The 25,659-nt window shown below is 42.2% G+C and overlaps 1 protein-coding gene across 1 annotated transcript in view; it reads right to left on the reverse strand.

Moving 5' to 3' along the window:
• Positions 1-14,134: 14,134 nt before the first annotated feature.
• Positions 14,135-25,659, reverse strand: part of DHH (desert hedgehog signaling molecule) — a 71,301-nt gene continuing 59,776 nt past the window's right edge. The window contains exon 3 of the mRNA XM_040425534.1: positions 14,135-16,591. Within this exon, the coding sequence (XP_040281468.1) occupies positions 15,963-16,591 (629 nt within the window). The 3' untranslated portion in view covers positions 14,135-15,962. The remainder of the gene's footprint in view (positions 16,592-25,659) is intronic.

The raw sequence follows: 25,659 nt of genomic DNA on the forward strand, positions 1-25,659 counted from the left end.
TTCACTGCAAACTGCTGGCAATTCATTCATAAACTTCTAGAAGGACTAATAAAGGAATGGTAGGACCAATCTAATAGTTATCCTCTATCCTGTGCATAGGAGATAACTTCATATAGCCGGAATACCTCTTTAATTATTGCTAATGATCGAATTGTGGTTTATGGTTGGTCTTTATTCTCCTTATCATGGAACCAATGGCAATCTGTGTGTCACCATATGATGCCTCTGTGAGGCACCGTATTCTTCCCTGGAAGTAATAGTGGATAAAACATGGCAGAATATTTTATGCTCATGAATTACAAACCATATATTTGTATTGGTGCTGTATTATTAATCTGTATGACACACATCTGTAATCTGGACTTAATTTCCTTCATTGTGATTATCACTTCCAGTCCAAATGAATATGATAGCAATATTTTATATGTGTAAAGGCCGGTTTACGTAAAGCAATTGCTTGTAACTTTATTACTCCGCTTGTAAGAAGCAAAACGATAAACCTCCATGCATGAAAGGTAGATTGTTCTAATTTTCACTTCTGAACAATTCATTTAGTAAAACATGAACACTATTTCCATTGTTGATTGTATAAGTCATTTACTATGAAAATGCCGTTATTAACATGTGGATTGCTTTGTGCTGCCATCAAGGTAGTACTGGTGATAAAGAAATGTTAAAAAAAGAAAGGGGCCTGCCTGCTTTCACTTATGACGCTGACCATTGCAATAGGAACCAGGATATTTTTTACTTTGCTGCAATTAAGCAACCACTAAAGCATTGGAGAGCCCAATCTTTCCACCATGATGGTCCCAAGTGAACATGGGGCAGACTAATCAACCGCCTTATGTCACTTTGAAGGGGTAAAAAAAAGTTGCAAATTATGACACACGCCACATTTGTGCCATAATTTTAAACTTTTCACTTCTCTCTCCTCTTCCAAAAATGACCATGAAAATGGCTGGAGCTTACTGGGAAGGGGTGTGGCTTCCTGCAGCCCAGTAGATTTACTATTATTTACACCAGAAACTGGCATAAATGATTGTTCATATTTATACCAACTCATAGCTGGCATAGATTTGATATTCTGACACACGGACAGTGTCAGACTGGGATTTCTTGGGCCCACTAGAGGAAATTATGCTCAGGGCCCAAGCCCCTTCCACCATCAATAGAGTCTCATAGGATTTGATTCAAATAAATAGACCCTAGTGGCAAGTGATTGGCTCCAAAAGCAGTTCTCAATGTTTTTTTGTTTTTCTCCTGGACCTTTGGGGCCCACAATGGTATCACATCTTGGGCCTACTGGAGGATACTCTACTACTCTGGTGGGTGTCCGATGCTGCACCAGGACTGCCAGAAGATGAGCATTTGCCTCTTTGTAAATTTGGCGCATTCTGTGCTGACAGACTTTATACTAAGACAGGTATGTTAGGCCACTCTTCGTATATCTGCCCCATGGAATGTACTGTACATGGTGCTTGGTTTTACCTCTCTACTCTTCTGCAATGATGTGGTTGCATGTAGGGAGGCAGGAATTTGAGCCAGTCATTCTGCACCTGGAATTTACAAGGATCAGCACAAGGGTTGTCTCTAGCTAATACCCCCTTTTTCCTACACCACTGCCCCCTACTTTGTGTCCTCTCCAGCACCATCCTCTAAAGAGCCACAACCACTCTCCCACCAGACTCTTTGGTGGTATGGAGTCCAGAAATTCCTGACAGGTTTGAGTTCACATCATGTTTGGGCATTACATTTGGCGGGACCACTTGAAACTTTCCACCAGATAAAACTGAAATGTCCATGAAATAGTTATGTAGGTTTCTCATTTTCTCAGGCCATCTGGAAAATAAAAACAGAAACCGTCTTGGTGGCCATGACACCTTCTCCATTTCTACTTTGCCATAGTTTTGATTGTTGTTAATTGTGATCGAATTATCTCTGATGGTCGTTGAAAGAACTTCAATCACTGATTTGCAAACAAACAAAACTGATGTGTCTGTAAGCAGCTTTCAGATCTCTCTGCTGCTCTTTTTTCTTCTCAGTTTCTTCTAGGACAGACTGGGAACTCAGATAATAAAACTGCTTTGAATACAAAGACTTCTCAGATTCAATGGTTAATAAAGATGCCAAACAAAAGGCAGGTATCAGCGGAGGAAGAAGATCATTAACTGGTTAACAATCATGAACTATTCACTCTTGACAAATAGTTCACAAGGAAGGCTGAGAGCAAACCCCACTGCCCTCAATATACACACAATCTCAGATACAACTATAGTACACACGCCCTGACACACATACGGATATCTAGACAAACAGAAATCCTACAATTGTATCTACACTCACAACCTCCAATGCAAATACATACCCAGCTGCCAGCATAGGCTTCTGCACACAGAGGATGAAATATGTGCTCAGTGTGTATGTCCACAGCACTCCCTCAGACACCTAAATACGTGCAGACTGGAACATACAGTGTATTAAATGTTCTGCCCATTTAGGAGGAATCTGCCCTCATGGTAATGTATATAGGGCTGCCAGAACCTCACTTGACATTCATTAATTAAAATTAATAGTTTCTCCTGAGTCGCTTAACACATTATGACAGACAGGGCATGTACTAATTTAGATCTGGTTATGTTTGTGGGCAATTTGGCTGGCATTGTTTCATGCCTTGGAGCCATTATGACTTAGGGCTCATGCCCACGAACGTAAGGGCTCAGTGCCCATGCTGCAGACCTCAAATTGCGATGCACAATGCACAGGCACCGGCCATGGGGCAACCGCAGCGGACCGCGGACCCATTCACTTGAATGGGGTCCGCAACCGAGGGTCTGCACCTCAAAAAAGTACTGCATGCACTACTTTTTTGCGTTGCGGAGGCACAGCCAGAAACACCATGGAAGCACACCGTAGTGCTTCCGTGGGCTTCCGATCCGTGCTTCCACACCGCCTCTCCCGGATTGCGGAACCATTGAAGTGAATGGGTCCATGATGCGGCTGCACAGGGCCGATGCAATACGGCCACGGGCAGCACACGGTCGTGTGCATAAGCCCTTACAATGTTTGGGAGCATTTGTTGCTGGCACGTTTGTGGAGGATATTGTCACTTGCATTAGGCGGTTGGCACTCTTTTAAAAGGGTAAAACTTTGCAGAAGGCGGCAATTGATTTAAATCAGCAACAGGTTTTGTGGCAGCTGAGGTGTGTACTTTAAAGGCAACCTGTCACTTTGACTATGGTGTTTGAGCTGAAGGCAGTGTGTTATAGAGCAGGAGGAGCTGAGCAGATTGATATATAGTTTTATGGGAATAGATTCAGTAAAACTTGTACTTTATTCATTTAGATTCCTGCTCATCTCTGATAGGACCATCTCTTGGACTTCAGAGCCCAGAATGAGCAGGCATTTTAATGCATAAAATGCAAGTTATACTGAATCTTTTCCCATAAAACTATCAATCTGCTCAGCTCCTCCTGCTCTATAATATGCTGCATACAGACTATTTAGCATTTTCATGATTACCGGTACCCTTTAAGAAATAATATCTGGCACATATGTGAGCATCACTACTGTGAAGGGGGCACATATCTGGGAACAGTTACTGTGAAGGGGGCAACTATTTGGACATAACTACTGTAAAGGGGGCCCATGTCTGGGCATAGGTACTGTGAAGCAGGCAAATATCTGGACATAACAACTGTGAAGGGGGCACATATCTCCGCAAAACAACTGTGAAGGGGGCATATATCTGGGCAAAACTACTGTGAAGGGGGCATATATCTGGGCATAACTACTGTGAAGGTGCACATCTGGGCATAACTACTGTGGAGGGGGCACATATCTGGGCATAACTACTGTAATGGGGGCACATATCTGGGCATAATTACTGTGAAGGGGGCACATATAGTTTAATACGGTTGAAAAAAGACATAAGTCCATCAAGTTCAGCCAAGGGATAGGTGGGGACGTGAATCCCAGAAGGAACTGAGACTCAGATTTCTACTCATTTTCATAAGCATTAATGTCATTAATATCTGGACCTAACTATTATGAAGGGGTACATGTCTGGGAATAACTACTGTGAAGTGTCACATAGTTGGCATAATTACTGTGAAAGGGGCACATCTGTGCATAACTACTGTAAAGAGGGTACATGTGGGCATAACTATTGTGATGGGCACACATGTGGGCATTACTGTGAAGAGCGCACAATATGGGCATAACTACTGAGGGGTACAGTGTGGGCATTGCTACTGTGAGAGGTATAATGTGGGCACAGCTACTGTGAGGGGCACAATGTGGGCATAGCTGTGTGGTGGCATAAAGAGGGAATAATTACTATGTGGGGGCGTTAAGGGGAATGTTTTGGGTGGAGTTCGAGGAGTGGCCTAGTGTGAAATTATTTTCCGTGGGGTGCTACACACGCTGCACATATTGTCCATCTTTGTGCTTGCTTTTCAGTAGTTGGGAGGTATGGTTCTGACTCCCCCATACATATCTACATTCGGTTTAGACGAGTGTGTATGCATGTTCATTGGGGATGAGAGGAGAAAGCCACTGCCAGACACTTCTGGTAGTTGCTTGTATCCCAGGAGAAATAAAGGATTGGGTGAAAAAAATTCACTTCGTCCCGTTCTTCTCTCTCCTGACATCAGCTGCTGGGGGGAGGGGGGAGCTCCCCATACACATTAGATTGTCGGCCCAAATTGCTGTTCGATGTGGGCTTGGCTGACAATACACTAATGTGCATGGCGGCTTTAATATATGTGATTTACTGCATATGTATGACTTGTCTCCTCTCATCACAACATACTTGTTCCAGGCCCATCCATCCAAGTAGTTATAAAGAATTCGGGTGGGTTGAAATGGGGGGGGGGGGGGGGGGAGCAGCTGTAGGGGTTCCGCAGAGGAAAGCCCCTCCCTGCACCCAGTGCTGCTGCCCTTGCATTGAGCCTGCTAATCACGCTGGGATTAGACTCATTAAACCCACCGTTAGCTTCCCCGCTTACCGCGGTAATCCCCTCCGCTCCCCCCAGATAAACACATTCTTTCAGGGCTTACACAATATTTACTGGGGGTGACCGCAGAGTCCTCAATGCAAGTCTTGTTTTACATGTTCTTTTCCATCTGCCTCCGAGTGCTCAGTGGGGAGGTAGGAAATGTATTGAGAGATGAGGAGTCATGTAATGTTGGTTTAACTCTGTCACAAGTTATAATTTATCATGATCCTTTTCCGACTCCCTTTCACTTCAGATTTATCAGGTTCAATCTTTATTTCTTCTTCACAGAACCAATACACGTTTTACCATTTCCCATGTAAGTCCAAGAGGTCTACCATCTTCTCTGCGTGAATTGTTACCATTCGTCATTATCTGAAGAAAAACTATTTTTCTATCAGATTATCTATCGATTGAACAACCCCCCCTTCCAAACTCCAATCCATATAGCTTCTTGTACTCTATACATCAGCCAAGTAACTATACCCCGTTCATAGTAAGGCATTTCATCTAGCCATATTTCAGTTTACAGCTATCTCTCCCTTCCCCTCTATTCACTTGTAGCCGAGCATGCATGTCTTCTCAACAGGGAAATGGGAAAATGCTGCCAGCAGCTTATCTCTCCTAGAACAAAAGGATCGGGCATTTACAATAAAACTGCCTAATCCACACACGTGGACCCCATCCACACGCCGCTGAAAAATCTGTGCATAATTTAGCATGCTTTGGATTTTGTAATCTGCATCATGTCAGTTCAGATGCTTACTTATCACTGATTTCCACCCCCCAATTTCCACTTTTCAATGCATTAGATGATAGGCACCAAAAACTGTCAAAATCCACAGGTAACACATGCATATTTCTTGATGGATTCATTGCAGCTTTCATTGCAAATCCATGATGGAAAAATTCTGCAGTATGTGTACTCCTTAGGGCAGATGGCAAGTTATAATGGTTCCAAAATGTTCTGTAAACCCCATAGGATCCTTGTTTTTCCTATCTTTCCCATGTGCTTAATATACATATTCACCAGGAGGATCAGAGCAGTTGTCAATATTCCACTTACAAAAATTGTCTTAACGTGTCAACAAAAGAGAAGAGTGGAGACTCACGTAAGTGTGAAGCACTTTAGAGAGAACTTCTCCATATGAAATGCAAATTAATCTGCAGGCAGCATGTTATAGAGCAGGAGGAGCTGAGCAGATTGATATTTAGTTTTATGGGAAAAGATTCAGTAAAACTTGTAATTTATATATTTAAATCTCTGCTCTTTCTGAGCTTAGTTGTACACAGAGGCTGTCTTATTAGTGACTGACAGCTATCTATGTATACACACTTACACAGAGAATGCTACCAAACACTGATAAGACAGAGTAGAGATATAAATGTATAAATTACAAGTTTTACTGAATCTTTTCCCCCAAAACCATATATCAATCTGCTCAGCTCCTCCTGCTCTATAACATGCTGCCTGCAGATCACACTACATTTCGTGGTGACAGGTCCTCTTTATGTTTCAAAAGGTGTTTATTGAGTTTTGCATAGAAAAAAGCAATATAACAATAATGAATGAAAATAATTATCACATGAAAACAAAACATCTCTTAGAGACAAATAAACTATTGGTATGTTCATTAACATTATAGTAGGGTTATACAAAGTTTGGGACTGGGAAATGAAGCAAAAAGATAATCATCCTGCCTTCGTTTAGGAGGAAACACATTCTTTATAGGGAGATATTAAGACGTAGGTCCGAAGAGTGTGGTGAAGATAACCAGGGATCCCACACCTTTTCAAAAGTGGAAAATGAGTCTGTGCGGATGGCCGCCAATCTCTCGAATATCAATATTTTATTTATCCTATCTAGGACAGCCTGGAAGGACAACGAATCTGAACGCCACTTAAAAGCAATATGGATTCTAGCTGCAAGCAAAATAAATTGAAAAAGTTTAAACCTTGCATAGGATAGCCCATGGGGTTGATCCCCTAGAAGGCAAAATGGTACTGTTAGAGGGAAATTATAATCTAGGACTGATGAAATCAGGTGACAGGTCCTCTTTAAACAAAGAAGATTTGTGAAATATAAGTCTTCTACAGCCGGGCGTATTGCACAACATGTATACTGTTCATATTCCTGATGGTTATATTGAAGCAAACATTTTAATATGGCCCCCAATAGTGACATAAGTTTAGTTCAGTAGGGTCATAAGGGGGGTATTATTTTTCTCCTTATCCACCAATTTGTCTTATGAATACATTTATGTATTTCTCTTTGCTTCTACATTGATAAATTACACACAGTAGACACATGGACAGCTTGATGAAACCTTAGCCAATAGTTCTGTAAAATAATTTATAGCAGGGGTCAATGAGAAGCTGCAGTTTACAAGGTAGTGTGAGTGATGTGCTTACAAGTCATATTCACTTTTGGTCTGCTTTTCATAAACCTTTTAAGTTTTTTTTTTTTTACTCTCCTATATTCAACATTTTATTGTGATTTTCCTAGAAATGCTGACTTTTGATGCCAAAAAATGTAATGGACACGGCTACCACTATAAAGGTCCTTTCTTTCAGTGGCAGTTACCAGATAAGTGTTGTTCCTTTCCATTTGTATTTTAAGGTCTTTTAGACAGGATGATGAAGCAGGTGATTGTTAGGAAGGAAGCGTTCCTTCCCGACAATCACCTGCTCCTCAGCGGAGACTGCTTCATTTACATACAGTGGTCTACTCCACAGTATGAGGAGGACTCGGAGCAATCACTAATGCCATCGCTCGTCCCCATAAAGACTTGTTGCTTGCCGGCAGCAGAGGCAGTTTACACCGCACGATCTGCTGCCGGCAAACGACTGCACAATCTATTACTCGATGAATGAACGTTTCGCTTGTTCATTAGGTAACCGGGGCACCTTTACACCGCCATAATCTGGCAGATTCTCTGCCCATGTAAAGGGCCTTTTAATAGTCTTAATAGTCTTAAAGGGGTTGTCCGGGATTGGGGACATTGGTGTATTAGTACTACAGTGACATACACATTACATACATGCATGTCCTACCTTTGCCACATATTTATGAAGCCCCGTTTTCATATAGGAAATTCTTAGCCGGAAGTGACTGTTTTCTTATACTCGGTGACGTTCCGGGTCTCTTGCAGGCGAGCTGAAGCGTCTTCTTCCGGCTGCTCATGGGCGGGCTTTAGCGCTGCTCTAGCCAGTAAAACGGCTAGGGCAGCGCTAAAACCCGCCCATCAGAGCCGGTCACGTCACCAAACACACTGCCGGGCGGAAGTGTAAACAAAAGAGCCTTTGCCCTGCACGATTAAGCGCAGGGCAAAGTCGAGCAGCGGAGCATGAACTGCTCCGATACTCAAGTCAGTGGGGCTGCCTGGGTGAAAATAGAGATTTTTCCGGGTTCAGCTCTGAACCCGGACAACCCCTTTAAGTTTGTAGTCATATATCCTTGCTGTATTGAAAATCTGGTTTATTGTTGAGCGTCTGTTTATACCCAGCAGCCAATCTGAAGAGGAAGAGTTGTAGAGGGAAGGACAGAGCAGAAGCCTGAACCAATGATGAGACAGGAGGTGTGGCTCAGACTACCTTCAACTCCCTGTAGGCACTGCAGCTAAACTGTAGTCATTGATCACAGGTGTGCCCTAATGGAGATGCAGCTAAAAAGCAGCCAAGCTGAGGAGAATAAGCAACACGCAATCATCACCTATTGTTTGCCAATGCAAACTGAATGTGGGAGGAACAATTTCTGCCGTAGTTGTTCCTCCCTCAGTTCTGTTGATTAACAGCAGCACATCCCTTTTTTTTTTTTTCTGAACCAAATATAGACTTCTATATCAAGCAGTTCAAGTCTACAGAAATATTTTACACAAATTAGTACATTTGATCCTTTTAACCCACCACTCCCCTTTTAATTCACTGCTGCGGGATCCGCCCGTATTTTGATATCTACCTTAATTTCTGTTTCCAAAAATTTCCACTGTAAGGGGTCTTGGGAACCTGGAGCGAAGAAAAGAACCTGCCCTCTCAAGGTATCGTCACTCCGGTCTCCTTGCTACTCTTCTATAAGCCTCAATAGTGTCTAGCCAGGCCCTCCATTCGTAAAAGCTAGGGCTATTCTTTGTACCCTAATATTGGACTATCAAGGCCTTTGCAACCATGAAGCCTTCCATACTGACTCGTAGTTGGTGGGGGGTCAACTCAGAACGGGGAAAAAGACCCAGTATTGCCTGCGTAAAGCTTCGGTTCAGCTTGATCTTATATCTTTTGTAAAATTCCTCATAAATACTAGTCCAGAACCCACTCACTTCTGGACACTTCCATAGTAAGTGACTCAAATCCGCACTTTCTGATGAACGTTTCCAAAACAGGTCGCTCCTTTCCTATTTTGGCGAGGAAGGCGGGGGAGTAGTATAGGCGATGTACAATCTTGAACTGAATCAATCTATATTTCTGTGAGATTGATACTTTTTTTATATTTTGATATACTGTATCCCATTCCATGATGCCCCCATCGCCCAATTCAGCTTCCCAGCCTCCCTCATTTTTAAATATGGTTATTTCCCCCAAACAGTCCCGAAATCTATGATATATTTGAGAAAGTGTGAGTTGGGTGTCCTTAAATCTGAAACAGTAATCCAAAAAAGAACTAGCCCTAATGGCCAATAGACTTTTATCCTGAGTGCTCGTATATGCGTGACTAATTTGTGCGTACCTATATTTATCTAAGAGAGTCAGTGTACCTTTTATTAATTCATCTAAGTGAATAATATTACCATGTGATATTATATGAGTTAAGCGGTTAATTCCGCGTTAATTCCAGTATTTATAATCTACAATTGACTTAAATTCCTTTAAGTTATGATTGTGCCAAAGTGGGGTAAAATGAGTAGGGCATGTTACACCCAGTATTTTTTTTTATCTTGTTCCAAACCCTATTTAGTGTATCACTAATCAAACAGTGTTTTTTCCTCGTGCCCGGGTGACCGGTCTCCAAAATAGAAAAAATATCCCCATATGGCCCCTGAAAGTCCCTTGAAAGGATACTTAATAGCAAAGCGGCCTGATGATCCGCCCCCCAAGCACCACTTTATCTTGCAGCACATCCCTAATTACACAGGAAGATGTGCTGCCGATAATTGGGCATTTTTCCCCCTGATGAAAGATACTCATCAGCCGACAATAGAGCGTTTTCTCATTTATTGGCTGATCGGTTCCTCCAATTATTGAGAATGAGCATTCCTATGAACACTTATTCCCGATAGTTGGCCTGAAAATCGGGCGGTCTAATAGGCCCTTACATGTCATTTCTGAGCTTACAAGTGGACAATGTATAGAACCTGGACATACCAGGACAATGGACCCAAATTGTAAACTCTTTGGGCTTCAGAATTTGTCTTCTTTTGATGGATATGTTCAATTCTTTGACAAGATGTAAGCATTCATAGACAACACATTCACTTAGTCAGTATTAATAGTGATAAATTATAACTTGGTTTATTAACAGAAAACACATTAAATAAGATTGTTAAAAAGATATTAAATTCTGGTTGAACATTCATTGTCTCACATCTACAGGAAGCTGTAACTTTACAATGACCAAATTAAATTACAATTTATAAGTAGAAAAATATACTCTAATAATGATTGTGCAGCAGCTGTGTTAAAGCAGATTTTCTTTGGAATGTTACAATAAGACATGATCTAAAAAAAAATATACTTTTATTCAGGGAACTTGGCAACTCCCTGGAAAACCGCACATCCCACCTTATGTATTTTTAGTAATAGAGTGTGGCCGGAGCGAGAGTCTGCTGTATTCTCTGAATTCATCAGCCCAGTGGATTAGCTTGATGATGAGCTCAGACTATGTTAAGAGGGAACTCCACCCATATATATGTAAATGGAACGGCTATAAAGATATATTGTATATATTGTGAACATTAGAAAACAACAGGGTACCCGCTTGCCCGGGAATGAACACAGATATGTTAATATCTGGTAGATTTGTTGCAAAAATGGCTACAATTCTAAATTCCTTCAGTGCATCGGAATGTGCTTTTTTTTCTGTGGTATATGCATAGATTTCTACCAACCCCACTCAGTTATATGGAGCAGTTGCAGAAATATATGCAATAAATATGCAGCATGTGAATAAGTTCACTTTTAGGCTAGGGCTACACGACGACGTGTATCACGTGACATTGATGTCGCACCAATGTCGTGCGACAATTTTTATAATGATAGTCTATGGTGTCGCACTGCGAAATGCGACATGCTGCGACATGACAGTGGCAAAAAATCCATCCAAGATGGATTTTTCTGCGACTGTCGCGTCGCCGCATGTCGCAGTGCGACACCATAGACTATCATTATAAAAATTGTTGCGCGACATTGGTGCGATATCAATGTCGCGTGATACATGTTGCAGTGTAGTTGTGCCCTATGTGTTGTGCGACTTATTGTTGCGCGACACATGTCGTCGTGTAGCCCTAGCCTTATACTTCAGCTGTAATTGAGCTCCCATACAACAGTCCTTGCCACACCCATGTTAAAAAGGAATTCTGGGGGAAAAAACTTTAAAGAGTTTGTCTAGTTTCTGATATTGATGACCTATCCTCAGGTCAGCTGTTTAAAGAGACTGAAGCGCTTGTATGAGCGCTGCGTTCTATTCACTGTTAACCTGCTCGCCGTCAGCATTGCAGCGGTGAGCAGTGTAAATAAAGCTCCTCCGTCCCATTCACTTGCTTTGCTACAACTGCTTAGCATCAGTCAAGTGAATGGGAGGGAGAAGCTGTAATTACACTGCAGTGTCGATGCTGAGTAGGTAAACAGTGAAGAGAACGCAGCGCTCATATGAGCGCTGCAGTTTCCTTAAGGCCTCCTGCACACGACCGTATGGCTTTTTCAGTGTTTTGCGGTCTGTTTTTTACGGATCCGTTGTTCAGTTTTTTGTTTCCGTTGTGTTTCTGTTTCTGTTCCGTTTTTCCGTATGGCATATACAGTATACAGTAATTACATAGATAAAATTGGGCTGGGCATAACATTTTCAATAGATGGTTCCGCAAAAAACGGAACGGAAACGGAAGACATACGGATGCATTTCCGTATGTGTTCCGTTTTTTTGCGGACCCATTGACTTGAATGGAGCCATGGAACGTGATTTGTGGGCAATAATAGGACATGTTATATCTTTAAACGGAACGGAAAAACGGAAATACGGAAACGGAATGCATATGGAGTACATTCAGTTTTTTGTGTGGAACCATTGAAATGAATGGTTCCGTATAAGGAACGCAAAAAACGGCCAGTAAACGGGGGAAAAAAACGGTCGTGTGCACGAGGCCTAAGAGTTGGACCCCTGCCGATCTGATATTGATGACTTATCCTATAGATAGGTCATCAATATCGGAAACGAGACAGACCCTTTAAGCTTAAACTATTTAAATAATAACATTTTCAATATATTCACTTCTGTGTTCTGATACTGCTCTAGCATCACTGGATGGCCTGGATCCATGTGTGTATGCCAATGTGATGGCATAGGTAATAGCAAGTGTAATGTAGAGCTGTCTCAGGGGGCCAAGCAGAGTGCTGATGCAGAGATAGTATGAAAATGGTAGGTTGAAATAACTGCATATATTATAATGTAATATATATATTTTTTTCTGCATTAATTCCTCTCAGTTTTTCTAAATTTGTTGAAACTATACTACCTCTTTAAATCTAATATTTCATGGTCAACTTCATCGGTAATGCCAGTTAGACATGAAATGCTCACATCTATTCAAATCCATAGCCATGTCCATTTAGAACAATTCTAGTCTTAAAAAAGTATTCCAAAAGAATTCCAGGCTCTGTTCACATCATGTTTGTGATGCATGTCTTGGTCCAGTGTATAGCCTAGAGCACTTTTGACGTGCCCATAGACCAGGGATGGCCAACCTGCGGCTCTCCAGCTGTTGCAAAACTACAACTCCCAGCATGCAAAGGCTGCCTACAGCAGGGCATGGTGGGAATTGTAGTTTTACAACAGCTGGAAAGTCGCAGGTTGGCCATCCCTGCCATAGACCATCATTAGTCAAAAATATAAGATGCCAAAAGACTGTCCTCTTGGCATTCATTTGGTTGGTATATGTCAGCATACTTGATTGACCTTTTCAATTATTGTTTTCAATACAAGTGGATTCTACAAAAAAGAGATACACCACACATACACAATTTTAAAATGACTCAATGATAAATATATGCAGCTATATAGGAATATAGTTGCATATATTGGGTGGTGTTCTTATGCACGTTGAATGTAGTGCCCAGACATGATGTGAACATTGCCTAACTTTGACAGTCAATGGTAATAGGGCTGAAACAAACTGACAACTCGTTTTATGAGCCATAAATATGCTCAGAGAAGTTGTCATTTCCGTGACACAATTCCTATTGGCAGGTTATATAACGTACATTATTAATATATAGAGAGGTACAACAGTATCCAACAGCTACTCATATATGAAAGATTTTTAAAGATATGATGGAAAGTGAAATAAAAAAATATATTTTGCAAAATATGCATTTTTTTTTAAATAATCCTCTACCACTTATTAAGGCTACATTCACACGTCAGTATTTTTCTATATCCCGATTTTCGGTCCGTTTTTTGTGGATCCGTTGTTCCTGAAAATGTTTCCGTATGTCATCCGTTTTTTGCGGATCCGCAAAAAACGGAAACATGTATAAATTTCACTAAGCAAATAAAGTTGTTTGGATTTCTTTGAAAAAAAATAGAAAAAAAATAAGTGAATAAAAGTTTATAAAATAAAAATTTAATTTCCAGGAATGGAATCCACATAAAACGGATGACATACGTAATGACATACGAATGTCTTCAGTTTTTTGGGGATCCATTGACTTTGTATTGTACCAGGATCCGATTTTTGCGGAAAAGAATAGGACAAGTTTTATATTTTTTCGGATATGCGGAACGGAACAACAGAAACGGACAGCACACATTGTGCTGTCCGATTTTTTTCCAGGACCCATTGAAAATGAATGGGTACAGAACTGGTCCAGATCTGTTCCGCATAACACGGAACAGATCAGGAAAGAAAAAACGGACGTGTGAATGGACCCTTAAAAGGGTTTTCCAGGAGTATAATATTTGTGAATATTGGCTCAGTTAGGTCATCAATACCAATCTGATTGGTGGTGGTTCCAACTCCTGGCACCAATCAGCTATTTGAAGAATCCACTCAGGTTAGTGCTGCAGCCTTTTCCTAGGCCGGTGACTTAACGTTCATAGGTCACATGGGCCATGTGCTGCTCAGTCCCATTCAAGTGAATGGGCCTGAGCTGCAGTACCAAGCATGGTCACTGTACAATGTATGGCACCGGGCTTGGTTTGCTGTGGAGAGGTTGCAGCACATACCCGAAGATTCATGGCCATTTCAAACTGGCGATCAGAGGTGGCGGCGGTGCCAGATATCGGAACCCACCGATCAGTTATTGATGTCCTATCCTAAGGACAGGTCATCAATTTTATACTCTTGGAAAACCCTTTAATTTAGGAATGTGTACCAGTGAAAGAGGATGCCACAAACACCAAAGTTAAAAATGTATGTTCATGGGTGTAGTTCCCTTATAACAATTTTGATTGAATCACATATTCACCTCTGCCACTGAGTACAAACATAAATAATATTGTCATTCTGTAGACTGCTCTTAAAAATGTTTTCCGGGAATGATTTAAAATGACCACCAGCAACCTGTCCTAGAATGTGACCATGACTGGTTCCTTTCACTTGCAGAGCTGCCTAGAGGGGTGAGGGGATGGGGCCTCACTACACACTACACTCTGGCACTTGCTTATAATTAGTGAGCATTCCTGTCAGGCTGCTCAGCTATGATGGCATATCATAGGCAGGATCACATCATTACAATCTGTTGTGGAGCATTGTAGTGTTTAGTGAGGCTCTGTCCCCTCACCCCCCTAGGAAGCTCTGCAAGTGGAGGCAACCAGTTCTGCTCACGTTCTAGGACAGGTTGCTGGTGGCCATTTCAAATCATTCCCAGAGAACCCCTTTAAGTAAAAAGCATAGTGTTTTATTGCCTTGTAGCACCCAGTGTAGCCGGATTCCTGCATTCAAACAAGTTCTATGAGAACCTTCCATTACTCAGGACAGATACTGGAAGATCATAGCTTTAACTGAAATCAATGTAATAAATAATCAGTGCACAATGGCCTTTGTTGTCTCCTATGTTTCTGGCTCAACAGATTTCGGTTTGTAGCTGAGCACACTTGAAGATGTATGCATGTATATCTGATGGAACAAATGCTAACTACATGAAGTCATGCCAAGCCAGTCAAAAATGGAAGACGTTCTACGTAGATCGTTATCTCTTTAGTAGTGCTCATCTATGGCCAGTTACATGGTACTTACTGTTAAGCGGATGCTGCAAAAACCTAAAACCTGGCTAGATAAAGTTGGGTTTTGAGACTCATATGAAATCTGTATACTAATCAACACTAGTTACCTGGATTCTACCATGGAATATCCATGTGATCTGCAACAAGTTGTACAAGTATGGATGGATTAGCTTTAAGTGTAATTGCAAAATGAGACCTGGTCTCCTCCGCTACTGATCAAACATCTACTTTTTGACCATCCTCTGAGTTTTCTTATTCTTCTCACATGACCATTACCAGTTATCCACAAAGAATTGGCAGCTTCTTAAGCTAATTTCATGGAGCCTTTGACATGCTGCTGGTCCATCTGAACAACATGATCATTATTCACCAGCTTTCATAGTATAGGCACTTTGGGATTTGAGGTCCTTTGGAGCCATGGGGTATGTGCTGTGATTGTTGAGCTTCTGCAGCATACAGGAAGCACCGGATAGAAGTCACTGTAGGTCTACAAGACCCTATTTCAGCAGCATTTCCAAATTACTGACCTAACATATGGCACTTCATGGCATTTCCCATCTGAGAACTTTCTTGGCCAGCACATAGAGGAAGTGGCAGTACCAATGAATTCCATCACTGTCTACAAATTGTGGCAATATGGAGAACATGTTGTAAAGGAATCTCAAAGGAGCAAATGATATGTGTGCTAGATCATGCCATTCAATAGTTGCATAGCAGGATGTTAGAATGCCATCTACCAGTAGTGTACCATGGACTGTCAGTGGAGCAAAAACCCCAGTTTCTTCTTGTATAGACACACTCACCACTTTAGACGGTAGAATCTGAGTGCCATTGATGTAAATTTGAACAAAGTCTCCCACTTGCACATCATGGGCATAAACAGGCAGGAAAGCTGCCAGTGGGTTTTTGCTTACAAAAAGTAGATGGTTTGGTGTCAGCCGTAGCCTATAAGGATGTCCTTCAGCTTCAATAACAACAAAGGTGGCCAGTTTATCCAAGTCTTTGTGCAAAAATAACAAGACTTCTGTGGTTGTCACTTGTCCAGTCTCATCAGTAGTGAGGATCCTATCACCAAGCTGAAGCTCGGAAAGAGGTTTTCTTTTACCACCAGCTAGGTCAACCATGGCAGTGCCAGGAAAACAGCCCCCAGAACGGACTGCTAAGGAATTGTCTGGAAGTGAAGATAATACAGGTTTATATCAGAACACATTTAAAAGGTATACATTTTAAGAGACACAAAGTAAAAAAAAAGTGGTGAACAAACAACAAAATAGTAAAAAATGCCAAAGCTAAAGGTAATCTTGTCCACCCCAATAAGGAGGCTCTTCTCTACATCATTCTATGTCTTGTCTTCTACAAATTTCTCTTCTCATTTAGGTTGTTTGCCTATTATTGTCACGTACTTTCATGTGCAAGTTGTAGGAAGCTGCCACATGTTCAGGTTTTTTATGCAGTTTTTGAAGCCAAAATCAGGAGGAGATCCTAAAAGTAGAAAAAGTATTAAGGACAGATTCAATTTCTCCTCTTTTTTTTAATCCACTCCTGGTTTTGATTTCAAAAACTGCATAAAAAAAAACCTAAACACGTGGCAGCACCCTTAGGCTATCTACGGGTGCGGGTGAACGCACATAAGATCAGCAAGAATTTCCATGCGGATTTATGTGTATTACTGCAACATGACCACAACAAAATCCACAATTATGGTTTTCATTGCGGATTTGATGCGGTTTTGCCGCAGATCTCACCCTTCCATTGAAAAGTGTGAAATCCGTAGCTAAAACCACAAACATAATTGACATGTCATTATTTGAAATCTTTGTGTCAGATCAACTTCTGCATGGAAAAAATCCGCAAAGTGTACATCAGATTAGTGTAATCTCATACACTTTGCTGGTACTGTAAAATGCTGCGTTTTTTTCTGCACAGGAATCTGCGCTGAAAAACTGCACGTATTCCGCAAACGTGTGAGATGCCCTTAGGCGGCTGCCACATGTTCAGGTTTCTTTATGCAAAACCAGGAGTGAAAGAGCATAAGTCATATCTGTGCTTAATGTTTTCTCTGGCTTTATGATCATCACCTGATTGGCTTCAAAAACTGCATTAAAAAACCTGAACGTGTGGCAGCACCCTTAGGCCTCATGCACACGACCGTTCTGTCTTTTGGGGTCCGCAAATTGCGGATCCGCAAAACACGGAAGCCGCCTGTGTGAATTCCGCAATTTGCGGAACGGAACAGGCGGCCCATTGTAGAAATGCCTATTCTTGTCCGCAAAACGGACAAGAATAGGACATGTTATATTTCTTGCGGGGCCACGGAATGGAGCAACGGATCCGGACAGCACACGAAGTGCTGTCCGCATCTTTTGCGGCCCCATTGAAGTGAATGGGTCCTCACCCGAGCCGCAAAAACTGTGGCTCGGATGTGGACCATAACAACGGTCGTGTGCATGAGGCCTAAGGGTGCTGGCACACAAACAAAAATGCATTCACAACGCAGTTATCGAATTTAGCCAGCTTGGAAGCCTAATGAAACACTAGTGTTCTGCATAGGAGAAATCATATAAATTATTTAATTCATTGTTGCTGGCTCAATGCTTTGTTTGACTGCTTTGTGAATGCATGCTTGCTGACTAACTGCGTCACAACTGCCTCTGTGTGGCAGCATCCTTACCAGCGAGTTTTCCATCCGTGTGCGATGCGTAAAGAAAATGCATAGCATCTGGACTGAATCCTAAACCATTAATTGTTAGTCTTCAGTTTTTTTCATGCGCATGGAAAACGCTCTACGGCTAGGTCCACAGGACGACATTGAAATTTTTTTTTCCGTTTTTTATGTGGTTTTTTTGTGAATTCACTTCTATTGAAAAGGGAAGTGAAACGGGTGAAATCCGCACAAAAAAACAACAACAATTGACACGCTGCAGATTTCAAAACCTGCACAACAGATCAATTTCCGCACCTAAGAAAAAAGCAATGTGTGCATGAGATTTCTCTAATCTAATTCACTTTGCTGCTACTGTATTACGCTGCAGTTTTTCGACACGAAAATTGCTGAAGAAAAACTGAACGTAGTCTGCATTATGTGTATAAATGTGTCACTACCCAGTTATACTTAAAGAGATTCGGTCACCAGGATTATCGATATAGTGATATTTATATGTGCCCATTAGTCTCCATGCAGTGTTTACAATGATCCCTCTGTTTATGCTCTTTGTGTGTTAGATTCTTATAAAAAGCGATATTATTGATATGCAAATCACCTCTGTCAGGAGCCCAAGGGGTTGTCCCACGATATGTTGGAGCCCAGCCGCGCCCATTGATCCAGAGCCCAGCACCGCCTACCACTTAATTTATTCACTCCACTATCCTGACGTCAGTTCTTCTCAGTGCCGTAATCTCGCGAAGAGGGAGCCGGCGCATGCGCAGTTGACTTGTCAAAGCCGGTGCCAGTAGTCCGCACGGGCGCAGGCTACAGTGTCCACTGCGCCTGCGCGAGATTACAGCACTGAGATGAACTGACGTCAGGGATAGTGGAGTGAATAAATTAAGTGGTAGGCGGTGCTGGGCTCCGGATCAATGGGCGCGGCTGGGCTCCAACATATCGTGGGACAACCCCTTGGGCTCCTGACAGAGGTGATTTACATATCAATAAAATCGCTTTTTATAAGAATATAAGGCACACAGAGCACAAACAGAGGGATCATTGTAAACACTGCATGGAGACTAATGGGCACATATAAATATCACTATATCGATAATCCTGGTGACAGAATCCCTTTATTGATACCTTGCATTGTACACCACTATTCTCATCCAAAAACAATAAAAAAAAAGATGTGAAAAGTAAACCTTCCCTTGCAAAATGTCAACTTAGATCTGTTCGTATTTGCACTCGTTTTTAGACATAATCCATACCATAAAATCCACTACTAGGTAAGTGATGTGTGACTGTTTACTTTTTAGTAATTTCAACAGGTAAGTGTAAAAAGAGAAAAAATATCGAGAGATTAAGTGATTAAGGGTGGGTTCACACTAGCGTTAGGGATTCCGATTTGACATGGTTATAACGGAAAATAACGGAATCTATAAGACGGAAGGACGGATCCGTTCTTCTGCCCATAGACTTGTATTACGACGGAATGCAAAACGGAAGCCTTTAAAAGGCATTCCGTTTGCTCTCCGTCCTAATAGAAGTCTATGGGAATCAAAACAGATCCCTGTGGGTGCCGTTATGCAAGACGGAAAACAAAGTCCACAGGACTTTGTTTTCCGTCTTGCATAACGGGACCCAGACGGATCCCTTATGCTTTCCCATAGACTTCTATTAGGACGGAGAGCAAACGGAAAGCCTTTTAAAGGCTTCCGTTTTGCATTCAGTCTGGGTATTCCGTTATTTTCCGTTATAACCATGTTATAACGGAAAGCCATAGCTGAATCCCTAACGCTAGTGTGAACCCACCCTAAGAGAACACAATAGCGAGAACTAAAATAAGAGACGAGAAGAGACAATGTGAAAAGAGGGACTGAGAAGACAACAAAGAGAGTAAAGTGTGAAATGCTGGTGCTAACACAATGGCTAAAGATGTGTGAAAGCAGAATGGGGGTTATAGTGTCATTACACTCAGCACAGTACACACTGTCTAGTATTAATGTGGGTTCATTACTGTATAATGAAGCGATACAGTGTTACATCTCCTCAAGGTAAAACCTCCCACTCTCCACTAGACTGGAAACAAGTAATAACTGTATACCTACTGTGACATGTTTTTACTTTAAATGGCATCTGTCAGCAGATCTGTACCTATGACACTGGCTGACCTGTTACATGGGCACTTGGCAGCTGAAGGCATCTGTGTTGGTCCCATGTTTATTTGTCCCACATTGCTGAGAAAAATGATGTTTTAATATATGCAAATGAGCCTCTAGGAGCAACAGGGGCGTTGTCGTTACACCGAGAGGCTCTCCTCTCTCTGCAACTGCTGCATCCTCTGCACTCTTATTGAAAGGACCAAGCAGTGAAAACATCATCACACCTGGCCCTGTCAATGAAAGTGGAGAAAGAGCGGCAGTTGTAGAGAGAGCTGAGCCTCTCGGTGTAACAGTAACGCCCCTGTTGCTCCTAGAGGCTCATTTGCATATATTAAAACATCATTTTGCTCAGCAATGTGGCCACATATTAACATGGGACCAACACAGATGCCTTCAGCTGCCAAGTGCACATGTAACAGGTCAGTCAGGTACAAATCTGCTTAATAAAGGCCACTGTTCCCCCACATATGGGACATTTATAAAGAGCTCAGGTGACACTTTTTGTAGTTTAACTGCAGTAAAGCCAAATCTCCTCATCTCCATAGTCATACTTGGGCCCAAAAAACTGATAACTGGATTACTATCTGGTGTGGTTCCTAAATCAGTGACCTGTTTTAACTGTAAACAGGCTTACAGGGAATGTGTCATCAGAAAGTGAGCCAGTTGCTGCCCATAATATGTCTATTTTTTTCATTTCTTTTTTTCATTAGTAAATAGCTTGATGAGGGGAAAGGGAACTTTTTTACTTGAAATTTAGATTTTTACAAAACACCTTTTTTACTTTTTATTTTTTGTCTCAATAGGGGAGTTTTTGAGGGTATAACCCCCCTTTTACAATGCAGTACAATACATGCTGTATTGTATTGCATTGTACCTGTCAGTGTTACACTGACAGTTCGCCTATGAAACCCAGCCTGAGGACTGGGCCCAATAGGCCTCCATAGCTGGCAAGCCCCAAGGCCTTGGAAGGCCTTGGGCTGCTATAGCAGCTATCGGCACACCACGATCACATCGCTTGAAGCTGATAGGGTGAGAGAGGAAACCCCCTCCTTCTGTAAACCCCTTAGGTACCAATGTCAGCATTGACCATGGCATCTAAAGGGTTAATCTGTCAGCATTTGCATTTTCAGCGATGCTGGTGGATAGAACAGGTTGGTAACAGCTGGGCCCCTGCCAGCTTCTGTGTCTCCTCGATCACCAAGAAATCTGGAACTCTCTGTCAAAAGGGTTAAAGAATTTTTGGTGATGTTATTTTTAATTTTCCATGTCAATATCCATATAAAAAAAAATCCTGCAGTTTTCAACTGGCGACTAAGCCTAACAATGGGTCAATTCTTTGCGTTTGGGGTTCCGCTTGTGAGATCCGTTTGAGGGCTCTCACAAGCGGCCCCGAACTGATCCGTTCATCCCCAATGCATTCTGAATGGATAAGGTTCAGAATGCATCAGTTTGGCTCCGTTCCGCCTCCATTCCGCTCTGGAGGCGGACACCAAAATGCAGCTTGCAGCGTTTTGGTGTCCGCCTGGCCGTGCGGAGCCAAACGGATCCGTCCTGACTTACAATGCAAGTCAATGGGGACGGATCCGTTTGACGTTGACACAATATGGTGCAATTGCAAACGGATCCGTCCCCCATTGACTTTCAATGTAAAGTCAGGAGTCCCTATTAACCACCTCAGCCCCTATGGCTTAAACACCCTTAATGACCAGGCCACTTTTTACACTTCTGACCTACCCTACTTTCACGGTTTATTGCTCGGTCATGCAACTTACCACCCAAATGAATTTTACCTCCTTTTCTTCTCACTAATAGAGCTTTCATTTGGTGGTATTTCTTTGCTGCTGACATTTTTACTTTTTTTGTTATTAATCGAAATTTAACGATTTTTTTGCAAAAAAATGACATTTTTCACTTTCAGTTGTAAAATTTTGCAAAAAACCCGACATCCATATATAAATTTTGCTCTAAATTTATTGTTCTACATGTCTTTGATAAAAAAAAAATGTTTGGGTAAAAAAAAAAAATGGTTTGGGTAAAAGTTATAGCGTTTACAAACTATGGTACAAAAATGTGAATTTCCGCTTTTTGAAGCAGCTCTGACTTTCTGAGCACCTGTCATGTTTCCTGAGGTTCTACAATGGCCAGACAGTACAAACACCCCACAAATGACCCCATTTCGGAAAGTAGACACCCTAAGGTATTCACTGATGGGCATAGTGAGTTCATAGAACTTTTAATTTTTTGTCACAAGTTAGCGGAAAATGATGATTATTTTTTTTTTCTTACAAAGTCTTATATTCCACTAACTTGTGACAAAAAAATAAGTCCTATGAACTCACTATGCCCATTAGCGAATACCTTGGGGTGTCTTCTTTCCAAAATGGGGTCACTTGTGGGGTAGTTATACTGCCCTGGCATTCTAGGGGCCCAAATGTGTGGTAACGAGTTTGAAATCAAATTCTGTAAAAAATGGCCGGTGAAATCCGAAAGGTGCTCTTTGGAATGTGGGCCCCTTTGCCCACCTAGGCTGTAAAAAAGTGTCACACATTTGTTATCGCCGTACTCAGGAGAAGTTGGGGAATGTGTTTTGGGGTGTAATTTTACATATACCCATGCTGGGTGAGAGAAATATCTTGGTCAAATGCCAACTTTGTATAAAAAAAATGGGAAAAGTTGTCTTTTGCCAAGATATTTCTCTCACCCAGCATGGGTATATGTAAAGGGGCCCACATTCCAAAGAGCACCTTTCGGATTTCACCGGCCATTTTTTACAGAATTTGATTTCAAACTCCTTACCACACATTTGGGCCCCTAGAATGCCAGGGCAGTATAACTACCCCACAAGTGACCCCATTTTGGAAAGAAGACACCCCAAGGTATTTCGTGATGGGCATAGTGAGTTCATGGAAGTTTTTATTTTTTGTCACAAGTTAGTGGAATATGAGACTTTGTAAGAAAAAAAAAAAATCATCATTTTCCACTAACTTGTGACAAAAAATAAAAAATTCTAGGAACTCACCATGCCCCTCACGGAATACCTTTGGGTGTCTTCTTTCCAAAATGGGGTCACTTGTGGGGTAGTTATACTGCCCTGGCATTTTCCATGTGTGGTAAGTAGGTAAATGACCTGTGAAATCCTAAAGGTGCTCTTGGGAATGTGGGCCCCTTTGCCCACCTAGGCTGCAAAAAAGTGTCACACATGTGGTATCGCCGTATTCAGGAGAAGTTGGGCAATGTGTTTTGGGGTGTCTTTTTACATATACTCATGCTGGGTGAGAGAAATATCTTGGCAAAAGACAACGTTTCCCATTTTTTTATACAAAGTTGGCATTTGACCAAGATATTTATCTCACCCAGCATGGGTATATGTAAAATGACACCCCAAAACACATTGCCCAACTTCTCCTGAGTACGGCGATACCAGATGTGTGACACTTTTTTGCAGCCTAGATGCGCAAAGGGGCCCACATTCCTTTTATGAGGGCATTTTTAGACATTTGGATCCCAGACTTCTTCTTACGCTTTAGGGCCCCTAGAATGCCAGGGCAGTATAAATACCCCACATGTGACCCCATTTTGGAAAGAAGACACCCCAAGGTATTCAATGAGGGGCATGGCGAGTTCATAGAAATTTTTTTTCTTTGGCACAAGTTTGCGGAAATTGATTTTATTTATTTTTTTCTCACAAAGTCTCCCTTTCCGCTAACTTGGGACAAAAATTTCAATCTTTCATGGACTCAATATGCCCCTCACGGAATACCTGGGGATGTCTTCTTTCCGAAATGGGGTCACATGTGGGGTATTTATACTGCCCTGGCATTATAGGGGCCCTAAAGCGTGAGAAGAAGTCTGGAATATAAATGTCAAAAATTTTTTACGCATTTGGATTCCGTGAGGCGTATGGTGAGTTCATGTGAGATTTTATTTTTTGACACAAGTTAGTGGAATATGAGACTTTGTAAGAAAAAAAAAAATAATTTCCGCTAACTTGGGCCAAAAAAATGTCTGAATGGAGCCTTACAGGGGGGTGATCAATGACAGGGGGGTGATCAATGACAGGGGGTGATCAGGGAGTCTATATGGGGTGATCACCCCCCTGTCATTGATCACCCCCCTATAAGGCTCCATTCAGATGTCCGTATGTGTTTTGCGGATCCGATCCATGTATCCGTGGATCCGTAAAAATCATACGGACATCTGAATGCAGCCTTACAGGGGGGTGATCAATGACAGGGGGGTGATCAATGACAGGGGGGTGATCAGGGAGTCTATATGGGGTGATCACCCCCCTGTAAGGCTCCACTCAGACGCCTGTATGTGTTTTGCGGATCCGATCCATCTATCAGTGGATCTGTAAAAATCATGCGGACGTCTGAATGGAGCTTTACAGGGGGGTGATCAATGACAGGGGGGTAATCAGGGAGTCTATATGGGGTGATCACCACAGTCATTGATAACGCCCCTGTAAGGCTCCATTCAGACGTCCGTATGCGTTTGGCGGATCCGATCCATCTATCAGTGGATCCGTAAAAATCATGCGGACGTCTGAATGGAGCTTTACAGGGGGGTGATCAATGACAGGGGGGTAATCAATGACAGGGGGGTGATCAGGGAGTCTATATGGGGTGATCACCACAGTCATTGATCACGCCCCTGTAAGGCTCCATTCAGACGTCCGTATGCGTTTTGCGGATCCGATTCATCTATCAGTGGATCCGTAAAAATCATGCGGATGTCTGAATGGAGCTTTACAGGGGGGTGATCAATGACAGGGGGGTAATCAATGACATGGGGGTGATCAGGGAGTCTATATGGGGTGATCACCACAGTCATTGATCATGCCCCTGTAAGGCTCCATTCAGACGTCCGTATGCGTTTTGCGGATCCGATCCATCTATCAGTGGATCCGTAAAAATCATGCGGACGTCTGAATGGAGCTTTACAGGGGGGTGATCAATGACAGGGGGGTAATCAATGACAGGGGGGTGATCAGGGAGTCTATATGGGGTGATCACCACAGTCATTGATCACGCCCCTGTAAGGCTCCATTCAGACGTCCGTATGCGTTTTGCGGATCCGATCCATCTATCAGTGGATCCGTAAAAATCATGCGGACGTCTAAATGGAGCTTTACAGGGGGGTGATCAATGACAGGGGGGTAATCAATGACAGGGGGTGATCAGGGAGTCTATATTGGGTGATCAGGGGTGATCAAGGGTGAATAAGGGGTTAATAAGTGACAGGGGGGGGGGGGTGTAGTGTAGTGGTGCTTGGTGCAACATATTACTGAGCTACCTGTGTCCTCTGGTGGTCGATCCAAACAAAGGGGACCACCAGAGGACCAGGTAGCAGGTATATTAGACGCTGTTATCAAAACAGCGTCTAATATACCTGTTAGGGGTTAAAAAAATCACATCTCCAGCCTGCCAG

The sequence above is a fragment of the Bufo bufo genome, chromosome 3 (assembly GCF_905171765.1).
Source record: "Bufo bufo chromosome 3, aBufBuf1.1, whole genome shotgun sequence".
Taxonomy (NCBI): domain Eukaryota; kingdom Metazoa; phylum Chordata; class Amphibia; order Anura; family Bufonidae; genus Bufo; species Bufo bufo.